Source organism: Acanthochromis polyacanthus, chromosome 3, assembly GCF_021347895.1.
Source record: "Acanthochromis polyacanthus isolate Apoly-LR-REF ecotype Palm Island chromosome 3, KAUST_Apoly_ChrSc, whole genome shotgun sequence".
Lineage (NCBI taxonomy): Eukaryota > Metazoa > Chordata > Actinopteri > Pomacentridae > Acanthochromis > Acanthochromis polyacanthus.
In genome coordinates this window covers 14,571,345-14,584,606 of record NC_067115.1, presented here as the reverse complement: position 1 = coordinate 14,584,606, position 13,262 = coordinate 14,571,345, and the positions used below count along the sequence as shown (strand labels likewise).

At 40.4% G+C, this 13,262-nt stretch overlaps 1 protein-coding gene across 1 annotated transcript; it reads right to left on the bottom strand.

The window, feature by feature from the left end:
* Positions 1-7,788: 7,788 nt before the first annotated feature.
* On the bottom strand, positions 7,789-11,134 carry LOC110960262 (myeloid-associated differentiation marker-like protein 2). Its single transcript, XM_022207437.2, has 2 exons — positions 9,898-11,134; positions 7,789-8,551 (listed from the first exon to the last, which is right to left on the bottom strand). Exons 1-2 carry the CDS (start codon positions 10,176-10,178, stop codon positions 7,900-7,902), a joined length of 933 nt encoding a protein of 310 aa, XP_022063129.2. The 5' UTR covers positions 10,179-11,134; the 3' UTR covers positions 7,789-7,899.
* Positions 11,135-13,262: the final 2,128 nt, after the last annotated feature.

Sequence of the window (13,262 nt, the reverse complement as noted above, 5' to 3'; positions counted from 1 at the left end):
TGTTGACAAGAGGTTGTGTTCGTCTAATAATCCTCAAAATAAAACGATCAAACTTGCCTTTAATTTGATCATGAATCCTTTTTTTTTTTTTAGCTTTTCTTGAAACAACAGTACCACTATGTCAGTGTAAAATGGACGATAATGGAAAAATATGAGCCATAATATCAGAGTAAAAGATTCTTGATTTTAAATAATCCAGAAAACATCACTGTCACAGAAAATACACTTTGCTCAATGCAGTGATCAGCAACACGCAGAAGATGCCACACCTGACAACAACTTATCAAACAAATTTTTTTTTCATATAATGACAAATTTTAACCAAAATTGTAGGAATCTGGAGGCATGCAGCTGTGCTTGTAGGACTCAGAGTTCATCCTCTAATCTAACCAAAATGCTGGACAAACTAACCTAACAAACAAAATCCAATAAAATTACACTATCAGACCTGCATCCTTAAAATGAAAATGTGGAACAAAGGCAAAACAAACAGAAGGACTGTAGGTGCGGGAGGGTTTCGTCATCTGAGAACGAGTTTCTTTTCTTTCAGCCTTCCTTCAAGGTCCCACACTGTGCTGCTTTTAGTCAAATTATTGTCTTTCTTTTTTTTTAGCTCAAAATACTGCAAAGATGGTTAATTTCACAATGACTGTGTAAACAGACGCGTGTGTCTCTGAGCCAAAAATATTACATTTAAACATTGCCAAATATCATCATTTTCAGCCATTGTTTTTGACTCGTGTTGTGGTGAATTTGAAAGATGCCGAAAACTGGGGCTTTGAAATGACTCACAATAAATTTGTAGTCTTAATGAGCTGCAGTTCAGCTGCTGTTTTATATTTATTTCATCATCTACTAACAGAAACAGAAAAATATGTAAAATGAGAAGACTTTATTGGGAATTTAGCTGTTTTAAAATGCAGTATACGCGAGCACAGGGAGCAGGAGAGAAGCAATCAAAGACCGAAATTAATACTCATTGTTTCTGGCTATGCTGCAAGTTCCAAAGCTACTGGTTCAGTGTTTTATCTGAAATCGAACCAGTGTGTCTTATTTGTTGCCTTCCAAGCAACCATGTTACATTAACAAACAAGAGACTGTAAAGTATTCTTAGTAATGCACATTTTACTGCAGTGCACCAATGAAAAAGCACCAACAGTTTAGAGCTGTCAGAGAATGCTGGAATATCTTACAGGTGTTTTACAATCAAAGATTTATCAATTATATAACATGTGGGAAACCTGTCCAGGGTGTCATTTGTCTTCACCCTAAGTCAGCTGGGATGGGCTCCAGCCCCTCCACTGTCCTAATGAGGATTAAGCAGCATATAGATAAAGGATAGATGGATGGATAAGATGTGGGAACCTTATGTGAAATATATGGAGTGTATTTAGCCTACATGCTGCAAGGTTTTTGTTGAATGTTTTTGCTGTAAAGTAACAATGTGTAGGAAACTGAGCAGGTGCTTTTTGTTGACTAAAACTAATAAACATATAGAAAAAAAACTTCTTCTTTTTTAACAAATAGTTTACATCAGGAACACCATACAATGTGATTCATTCCAATCCAGCAGCACTGTAACAACGTTCATGTTTAAGCCTGCATTTAACCTTCCTGTTGTCTTCATTTACAGGCACCAAAAAATACTTTCACATCTGAAAAAAAATCCAAAAATTCAGCAAAAAAATTCCCAAATTTATGAAAATTTGCAAAACCTTTAGGAAGAAAATTCCAATAATTCCTTAAAATTTTCCCTGAAAAGTTTTATTTAAAAAAAAATCCCCCAAATTTGGCAAAGAAAATTCTTGTAAATATTTTCAAAAAATGAGTACCGGTAAAAATCTTCCAAAAAAAAATCTAAAAACATTTAAAGTGATATCATATATATCAGTAAAACTTCTAATATTTTCTTTAAGAACATCCACATAAAAATCAACCAAAATTCAGCGAATTTTGCTGGATTTTGTTTGATTTTTAACATTTCATTTTTTCCACCAAAAAATGTTCAAAGTTTTCCCAAAAACGTTGAAAATGTGTACATTAGAAGTTTCACTGTGAAAATATTTTTTCCCCACATTTTCAGACTTCAAAACGGGTCAGTTTTTACCTGCAGGACAACACAAGGGTTAATCTGTGTCAATTTTGTTCAGTCCTTCTGTTATTTCATCCACCTCTGCATTTTGCTACTGTTCTGCACTTTAAAATAAGTGCCTTTGCTGTTTCTGTTATACTTCAGGACAGGAGAGCTGCGTTACATCCACTGGGACTAAAGGTTTAGACTTTAACAATGTTCTACACACTACATTTGGCAAAACAAGAGCCGAGAGCTACGCATGGAAACTGACTTCAGCAACATGCGCCATCAGAGATTAGTCACAACAGCGAGCCAGTCGTCCCTCAATGTGGCCCCCAGCTGGAAAAACCAGGAGGGGACAGTTATGATGGACACCTGTCGCAGCTCATCTCTGTCAGCAGAGTTCATACACTGCTATGTTTAAGACCCAGGCCCACAGGGCAAGAGGAGCAAAACCAGTGCCAAGCATGGAACAGCTGCTATAAGGGGGTCTGTGGAGGAGCAGGGAGGGTGACGACCTTAACGGAGCTCCAGATTTCTCTGTAGCGACACTCTCCATCACTCATATTCCACTGATGTTACAGCTCCCTTGGAAAGGAGAGTGCAAGTGAATGAACCTCTACAGGGTTTGTCAATGGAAATGAAGATGCAGAATACATCAGTGAATCAAAATGCTTTTAAAAGCAGCACATTTTTTACTATTTCAACATTTGCTGCTGCAAAAATCATCACCAGTTTACACAAACCCACTCCAAATCCACTGCTCAGCTGTCCTCTCTGTATGTACATGCTATTCACTTGTATTTACTTACTAATTTACATAAATTGGCACAGTGTCGAAATAGCAAATCTCTCAGACTCGCAGTGACGCTTCCTGCAGTCTTAGACAGATTTGGATACAAGAGCAGCCAACTGGTGTTGGATTTGCTGCTGAGCACCGACACGGTTTCGGGAGGCGTTCGCTGTGCCACAGTCGCTTCCCGAAGACTTAATATAATACATCCATAGCACTCGCAGATGTGACAGGGCACTACATTGATCCCGGATTACAGAGATGAGATTCGTCGAGGTGACCAAAGCAGAGAGGAGGGAAGGATGGAGAGCAGGAGGAAGAAGAGGCGACTGGTATGATGTGGGAGAAAGACAGACAGGAAGAGAAGGAGATAATCCTGGAGTTAGAGGAGAGAAATCTTAATGTAAGAGAACAAAGAGAGACTGAGAGGATCACATCTTCTGTCTCATTCCTGTGGAAATTAGCACTGCTGACAAAAAAATACCTCCATCTCTCATTTACCCTCAAAGGTGCAGAGATGGTCGGGTAGAAAGTCAAACCATCAGGCAATTTAAGCATCGAGGACCAGAGCTCGAGACTGTGTGAGAGGATCTGCTGGGTTGTGCAGTCAGAATCACTGATCATGTCCTGAACTCACAGCTGAGGAGAAGATGAAAAAGAAATTGACAGAGTAGAGAAACAACAGCAAGCCCTGAATTTGTGGATTCATTATTGAAAGAGATCGTTTAAGAATCGCGTCACACAGCTTGCAGATGGAGTCATTTACCACTTGAATACTCACATGTGGCAGCAGCAGACAGTGAACAACGTCTGCTTTCATGTCTGCAGAGTGAAGAGACGTACATAAAATTTGAGCACAGTTGAGTTTAGTTCATTATTTCCGTACGAAAATGCTGGAAAATGGTATCATTCTGCTGGAGGTCTTTTTTTTAACCATTGTCACCAATGTTGTTGTTCACATGGATTTAACCTTGATATTTATGTAGCTAGGTAAATGTGTAGTACACACAATATTGAGACACTTAACCTTGATATTTCAGTTAGTCAGGTAAATAATATTACAGGGTCTTAACTTTTAATATTACATTTATTTAGGTAAATTTACAAAAAAAATGATATTGTAGGGTCTTGACCTTAATATTATAATTAGTCAGTCAAATTTCTGCAACACATACTACTGTAGAGTCTTAGCCTTGATATTTAAATTAGTCTGATAAATGTATAGAATTAACAATGTTATGGATTTTGCCCCTCATATTTAGTCATAGCAAATGCTGAACAGTAAACTCCAAAAGTTAGAACATTTAAAATAGTTTCCTGATTGGATAACACTTTGGCTCAACTTGCATTCTTATAGATGCGCTGTATAAATAATGGTGGCTTAATTTAATGTAATATTTGGGTATTTATGTAAAATAATTTCATATCTTTGCATTGTTAAATTTAAACCAGAATCCGTAGATTTCTATGGCCACTTGGGGGCAGTGTAACAGTCGTTAAATACAACATAAAAACCATCTTCTTCATATAGTGTAGGCCCCCTGGTCATGGTCAGCTGCCCCAGAAACATCTCCAGAAAATCCTCTGGTTTCACTGTTGAGCTCTTGGTCGTGCTCCTCTAGCAGTTCTTGCAGTATGGCATGGCTCATTGTCCTGCTGGGAGAGGCCAGTGTTGAAGGGGAGTGCTGCTGCAAATAATCCGTTTATACGGCTAACATCAGGACACAGGGTTTCCCAGCAGAACATTGCATTGTAATGAGATTACCAAAATCACTCACGTCATCTTTCAGTTGTTTTAATGTTGTGGCTGAGGAATTATCGCCTTACAAAGTTGCTAACAGTGTACAAAGCAACATTAGGTTTCATTTGAAATCGTGTTTCTGGAAGCCAAGGAAAAGGGAGTCCAATAATTATTCCTCTTTTAGTGCTGTTTGGGTTTCTATGGTTCTTCAGCTGCTGAGTACTTGATTATGTTCACCAGGTAGTTGTTAACTCTGTTTGGTGCTGGGTTGGTAGTGTGCAATCAGTTTATAAGAGCCTATTCACTGAGCTGCAATAACTACAGCAGCTAGAAGTCAGTAAATTAGCAAAGTTTATTCGTGTATAAAATCACATCAATACACTTTACACGGGCCATCTAACCACACAGATAATTTCTAACTACCAGAGTAAATGTAGTAAATAACCTGTTTGGCGTTTCGCTGTTGGTTAGTGACATATCAGGTCATTTGTACTATCTTCTGTGAGAATGTGCAAACACTCCTCGGTCACACTGACCATGAAACGTGGCAGTTCAGACTGCAGGTCATCAGACAAAAGGCAGCAGAGACAGTTGTTTTCAAGCTTGGTTTTGCTTTTCTTTACAGACTGAGGGAAGGTTTTTAAAGACACCAACCTCTTATAAATGCTGTGTCATGGCTTCAATATGAGCGCAGGCAGCTCATGTTTATTTTTGGCAGCCTGGGTAAAGTCCGTACATTGCTGGTGTGGGGTTCGCAGATGGCAGGGATGCCACAGATGCCAAAGCCAGATTTACTATTTATACTCAAGACTTTGTCTATTATTTGAACAGATATACAGGAAGTATGTGCTATGCCATAGGTCAGAAGTTGTGGGAGTGTCTTGAGTTATGAGGATTTACTCGAACATACCAGTGGGCCTGGGCTGCTTGGGTGAGGCTGGTTCTCAGGGGGGCAGTCGTCACCTGAGTGGGGTGTGGCAGAGAGGACGCCGTGGTGAAACTCCTCAACAGTGCTTACAGTTAGATTTTGAGGCAGCAAACTATCTGCAGCACCACTATTGTCGTTGGCGTGCAGTCTTTGATAAATAACCATGTTCACCCTTCAGTCTTTTCTGTGGCTTTAAATATCAAATAAATTCACAAATAAAATCATAAACATTGATGTAAATAAAAAGCTCAACCCTCTGAACCCCAAAACCTGCCTGCAGGTTTGAAAAAAAAAAAAAACATTAAAATTCTATCATTTATCAGAACTAGAAATTTAACAAGCCTAAAATCATCATCCAAATCATGTCATTATGAAAGCTTCCTTTAAAAAATGCTAAAAAAATAAACAAGTCCATGAGCATCCCTAAAATATCAGGGACTTTTCTGCAGACCTGGGCTGTGCAAAATGAAAATAGTAGAATATCTATTATGTGCAGAACCAACTTTTTAAACACGTGGGAAATGTACATCTCAGGTTTGAGCTTTGGTAAAACATACTTCAAGAAATTCAACTTTCTTTTTTCAGGGATCATAGCTGTGTCATGTTTGCAGTAGAAATTAGCCCACAGTGAGTAAACATACAGTGCCTTCTGAAAGTATTCGGCCCCCTTGAACTTTTCAACCTTTCGCCACATTTCAGGCTTCAAACATAAAGATATAAAATTCTAATTTTTTGTCAAGAATCATCAACAATTGGGACACAATCGTGAAGTGGAACGAAATTTATTGGATATTTTATACTTTCTTAACAAATAAAAAACTGAAAAGTGGGGTGTGCAATATTATTCGGCCCCTTTACTTTCAGTGCAGCAAACTCACTCCAGAAGTTCAGTGAGGATCTCTGAATGATCCAATGTTGTCCTAAATGACTGATGATGATAAATAGAATCCACCTGTGTGTAATCAAGTCTCCGTATAAATGCACCTGCTCTGTGATAGTCTCAGGGTTCTGTTTAAAGTGCAGAGAGCATCATGAAGACCAAGGAACACACCAGGCAGGTCCCAGATACTGTTGTGGAGAAGTTTAAAGCCGGATTTGGATACAAAAAGATTTCCCAAGCTTTAAACATCTCAAGGAGCACTGTGCAAGCAATCATATTGAAATGGAAGGAGTATCAGACCACTGCAAATCTACCAAGACCCGGCCGTCCCTCTAAACTTTCACCTCCAACAAGGAGAAGACTGATCAGAGATGCAGCCAAGAGGCCCATGATCACTCTGGATGAACTGCAGAGATCTACAGCTGAGGTGGGAGAGTCTGTCCATAGGACAACAATCAGTCGTACACTGCACAAATCTGGCCTTTATGGAAGAGTGGCAAGAAGAAAGCCATTTCTCAAAGATATCCATTAAAAGTCTCGTTTGAAGTTTGCCACAAACCACCTGGGAGACACAGCAAATATGTGGAAGAAGGTGCTCTGGTCAGATGAAACCAAAATCGAACTCTTTGGCCACAATGCAAAACGATATGTTTGGCGTAAAAGCAACACAGCTCATCACCCTGAACACACCATCCCCACTGTCAAACATGGTGGTGGCAGCCTCATGGTTTGGGCCTGCTTTTCTTCAGCAGGGACAGGGAAGATGGTTAAAATTGATGGGAAGATGAATGGAGCCAAATACAGGACCATTCTGGAAGAAAACCTGTTGGAGTCTGCAAAAGACCTGAGACTGGGACGGAGATTTATCTTCCAACAGGACAATGATCCAAAACATAAAGCCAAATCTACAATGGAATGGTTCACAAATAAACGTATCCAGGTGTTAGAATGGCCAAGTCAAAGTCCAGACCTGAATCCAATTGAGAATCTGTGGGCAGAGCTGAAGACTGCTGTTCACAAACGCTCTCCATCCAACCTCACTGAGCTCGAGCTGTTTTGCAAGGAAGAATGGGCAAGAATTTCAGTCTCTCGATGTGCAAAACTGATGGAGACATACCCCAAGCGACTTGCAGCTGTAATTGCAGCAAAAGGTGGCGCTACAAAGTATTAATGCAAGGGGGCCGAATAATATTGCACACCCCACTTTTCAGATTTATATTTGTTAAAAAGGTTTAAAATATCCAATAAATTTCGTTCCACTTCATGATTGTGTCCTACTTGTTGTTGATTCTTGACAAAAAATTAGAATTTTATATCTTTATGTCTGAAGCCTGAAATGTGGCGAAAGGTTGAAAAGTTCAAGGGGGCCGAATACTTTCACAAGGCACTGTATGACAGAAGCTAGAAACGCCCAGAAACTGCTTGGGGTTCAGAGGGTTAAACCTTTAAAGCCAGTGATATGACATCAAGTTTTCAAACGGTGCTAAATTCGTGAGTTAGTGGACACCTGTGAGGAGACAAATCGTAACCTCTGAGAGTAGATCAGGTCGACTAAGTAAAGTCCAAAGTTGACAAAGGAGAACACGGCCACCACAACTTTGCTGTCCCACGGACATTTTCCCCATGGACATGACGAAGGTCTAAACGGGGAGCCATATTTAGTGTCAAAGCAGAACACCGGCCACACCACTGATGCACTCAGGTAAAGCAGCACTTCCAGGAGCGTGCACACCACCACGAAGCGGTCAAAGGGCATGCAGCGCACCGCCTTGGTCCGCCTGCAGACAGTCATTATGACCACCACCGTAGTCAGAGCGAAACAGAAAGCGTAGACAACAACGCAGTAGATAGTGGCGGCATATTGGTAGTACTGACTCCCATTGGCCAGAGCTCCAAAGATGATGCAGGCTACGAAGCCTTGAACCACTTTGAGGAGACCAGACACGGTGGCCATGTAGCCTACGACGATCTGGCCCGGCCTGGCTCGACACAAGACCACCTCAGCCCCGTAGGCCAGAGTCCCCAGGATGGAGCAGACGGTGACGGCGATGCGGAAATCTCGGACATCACAGCCGGCGTAGGGACACTCAGATCTAACAAAGAACAGCGGGTAAACCACAGAGGCCGTCACGTAGCTGCAGAGGAAGACAGAAAAACGTGATTGGTCATATTTTATGAAGGCGGAGGAGGAAAAGCTTCTCTGGAGGGTCACAGTGGGGTCAATATTTTAAAATGTTGTCGCTGTTTTTGTAGCTGTTGTAGCTGTAAACCATTCAATCAGCACAAGGATAACAGGTGGTTATAAGCAGGAAGAAAGCCTTAAACTCTGTCTCGGTTCAAAGATGGTTACTGAAAATTTTTCGCGCGCGAGCTGGAAGTGTGTCCTCTTTTCAGAGAAACAGAATATGGTCACCCTATTCTAGTGCTCAGCAGCTAGCATAAACACAGGGTTTATCAGAGCCTTATTTTAGCTGCAAAAAGCAGCTGGAAACTGTTGGAAGATACTGATAAGATGGACTAAAGTAGGCTAAAACAGTGAAACCAAAGCAATGAGGTAAAAATTCCTTGTAGAGCTGAAAGGAGCTGCAGGGTCTAATGATAATTCTCAGTTGTTTCAATGCTTTGAGGCCAAACATTGTCACTTGTACTATTGCATGGCTGAGCATTTTCCACCTTAAAACTGCAGTGCATTGATCACAGTCTCAAAAATGTGGATTTGGACTTCCAGAGTTTAATATGTAACAAACCTAAAGAACCAATCATGTCAGCTTGCTGGTGGGACCTTCTGTAACATCATTCTTCTTCAGAATCAGTTTAAACATGTTACAGCTTGCCACAGTGTAGTAGTTTAACGGTATTTTATCAGAGTTGAAGGTGAGCTGGTGTGTTCAAGATGCAGCGAGTGAGGATGGGTGGGTAGATCTGTGCAATAGCAATAGTGTAGAGTTAATCTAAGTTACTTTAAGGCAAGATGGCATGGTTTTTATGGGAAGAACTTCTAAATATGAGACTTCTATGCACAGAAATTAGTTTTTAGCCCTGGTTAAATGAACAACCAGTGTAGGACTTTAATGCAATAATGTTGATTATATAGTAGCTTTAACCATTTTTTGGCCACAGTGTGTACCTTAAATGATAGATTTTGACAGCAGACAACATGATTTTAACACTATATATATGATACTGTAGGATTTTTATGCCTTTTTGTAACCTAACCACAGTGTATTCATCAATTATTTTCCACTTAGGGTAAACAAGTCCCAATTCTCTGCAAAGATAATTAAAAGTTAAGTTAGGTTTGTGTCTCATAATGAATGTGTTAATCTCTGATGGATTGGAGTCATGGCTGAGTGGATGCAAATTTGCCTCATATGGAAAAAAGACGGATGCCTTGTGGGATGAGAAAACAGCGATGGATCCTGGTGCAGCTTCCTGTGTGTAAGTCTTCTGTACCACCATCAGAGGTGAAAATGTGACTTACAGTAGCGTCGCAAACGCAGCACATGTGACCGTGAGGTTGTCCCAGGATACGGGCAGGTAGCCGTGGAGACGAGTGGCGTCCAGGAAGAACACCAGAACCGACATGGCGAAGCAGAAGCACCACGCCGCCATGCAGAAGACGCCGTGTGAACCACTGTAGCCGGCACTGTGGGTTACCATGGCGACCACGGCACATCCCATGGCCAGCTGACAAAGGCGGGCAGCACCCAGAGGTGAGAGGAGGGCCTTCTTGTTGAGGTACGGACCACCCTGAGGATCCATGATGGTGAGGAGATAAATATACTGCAGTAAAATCTTCAAAATCCAACCTTCAGGGCCTCAAAGAGAAAGGTGATGTGGCGTTCAATGTCTTAAGACTTCTGGGTTTTGAGTTTTAGATGAAATCATGTGATGTTTTCCAGCGTCTCGATGACATCTATCAGAAAGAAAGCAAAAAGTTGTTAAAATAATTTACCTTCATAGCTTCAAAGTTCAGATTCCACTTTAAATCAGAGTGTTTTTACCTCTCTGTCTGTGCTCTCTTCATCCACTTTCAGTTTTGCTTTGCATCCCTTCAGATGAAATACTACACTGTGAAGTCCCTGGAAATCTCTGGTGCCTCCAAAGCCAGAACTTGTCTCTGCTCTTCTGCTCAAATAATCCAGCGTCCAAACACGTGGCAGGATATCCAGAGGCCCAGGTGGTTTTAGAGTGTCACCCTTGTCGGTGGGGACTTTCTGACAGTCTTATTTCTGAGGTGATGAATCAATGCAGGGGAGACACATTTCTGAGATCTTCTGTCAGAGCTCAAGTTGGTCACACACTCACCCTTCAGCTGAGAGGTCACTCTGATCATGTACACTCAGTATTGTACATCCAGAAAACCACAAAAGAGGAGTTGAAATTGAGATGAATTTGTAGATTCTGGTGAGTATTGAGGCAAATAGCTGCCACAGCGTCACATCAGAACCTGGTCCGGGCCGATGCCTCAGCTGAAGTGGTCCAGACTTAGAATCCCTTCATGACGTTCAGCTCTCATCCTCTTACTTTCTGCTCGTCTCGTACTCTTCCTCACACACTTTCTCCTTCCTCGGTGTCCCTCCTTGTGCTGTGAGGAGGGGCGCTCACGGACCAGAATGGAAGTTATTTGGGGTTGGGCCGTCACCACATGAGCGTCGGAGGCTTGTGTACATGTGGATGGGTGTGGAGTCGGGGCATGCAGACACATTACAGACCCTGTGGAATGAGGTGGGATGACTGACCCCATGACGGAAAGACAAGCTGACCGTGAAGCACAGACACAAATCAGGATCAATATGAGATACACTGAATAAAATCTATAGACATTTTTAACTCCTGGTAGCATTGAAGTGACATGACCAGGAGAATTTTGATTTTTCTAACACCCTTTATAGCGACTTTTTAGTTTTTTCCATTGTGTTTCTAACTGCAGAATTTCAGCATCAGTCCTGCTACCTCCACTGAATGAACAAACTTCTACTATTTTAGATGTTCCCCCATCTGGAAGGAAAACAAGATAATTTATGTGTCAGCTATATAAAGTGTTCAATATCATATGGATAAATAAGGTGTAAGAAATAAATAATTAGGTAAATAAATGAGCTAAAAACACAAATGAACTCAAACATTGTGCAATTAAATTTAAATTATCTAACCTCACTTTAATGAAATAACGTGGTATCAAATCATTTTTCATTTTTGTGTCATTATTTGGAGTGTTCCTCATGTTATCTCTGCAAATACACACTACAAAACACATGATGGTGTTAATACCTGCAGATCCACCCCTGATTCATTTCAACTCAACTGACTATCAGGCTGGATGATTATCAGATCAAATATTCAGCATCTTCTTGATTGTACTGCCTTTTAATTTTTTTTTTAACAGATACCCAATAAAATAAATTAAATAACTGTGGTTACTTTGCGTGCTGAGCAATCTCCTGTCCCCAGCTCTGACTGGTTACACGTCACAAGTTATAGCCAATCAACACTCGGTGATAAATGCTCAAAAGTTGTATTTAAATTAAATATATCCAAAACAAAAATAAACATGTTGTAGTTTGTGTTTGTCTTTGACAGCAAGATAATTTTTTTACTGCATGAACACTGCATATTGGTCCAAAAATACTGATCTTCTTGATCACTAATAATCGGTTTTGGTATCGGCACTGACAAGATCATAGCGTTTTGTTCAGTAGAAGATCTCAATTCCTCTCTCCTCGTGTCCCCACTAGGAGGGACTAAGATATTAGAACAAGACACAAGTGAAGGAGACAAGGACACATTTAACACAAATAAGAATCTCCCACTAAGCATCAGTATTTCCTGAGAGACTGATATCCTTTCTTCTTATTGCTCTGTTTTGGTCTCCTCCACCTGCCGAGACAAACGGCTGATAATTCTGCATCATGTTGAGCAGCCAGCAGAGGACGTATCAAGCATTTGTTTTAGCGGCAGCTGGATGCAGGTTGATGAAGATTTAGTTTGATCTGAATGATTAAAGTTGAGGGGAAGTGAAAAGCTGGTTGATACAAACTGCTGTGAGGAAAATAAAAACGATAAAATTCCATGACAGAGAGGGACAATGACTAGACGTCCTGACAATAATAACAAACAAAAAAATAAGCTTGAAGGAGAGTAAATTAATTATTTTTGTAAAGGATCATATTGCACATCTTAGCCTGTGTACATTCAAATGAACCATTCTTCAGACTTATAGTTATATTTTATGTTGCTGAGCATCTGCTTTCAAGTAATGAAAGCCTGAAACGCAGTCTTCCTTGTTGTCAAAATGTAGTCATTATTGGATCATATAAAGGTACAGACCGATTTGAAGTGATATTAACTTTCTAACTCTTTAATTGCAGTGTGGTTTGATAATGAAGCCGGGTGTTGTGATATTTGGTGCCTACAAACCCTGTTAACACTCACATGGCTTGAACCGTGACTTCAGCTTCACCTCACAGCGTCAGCAGTGACCAAAAGAATTAGATGTGTTCTGAGTATGAATGTAGTGAGTCTCCCATCTCATAAACAGCAGACCTGTCTTCAGGTCTCTGTCTCCACCTGCTGGTGTAAGATGGTCTGCTGGTCTACAACAGTCTACACATGCTGTCCCTAAAAAAATAAAAATGACATCGATGAATAAATTAATAAAAAATGCATAGAAATAAATAATAAAATAAGAAATTAAAAATGAATTCTATTTACAGTTCTTGTGGAGGGAACGGTGTTACATCTAATGAATTTAGTTGAAGTTGAAGACCACATGTCTGAAAATTACAAAAAAAAAAAAAAAAAAGAAACAACTAAATAATCCGGGGTTGTGAAGCTCACCAGAAG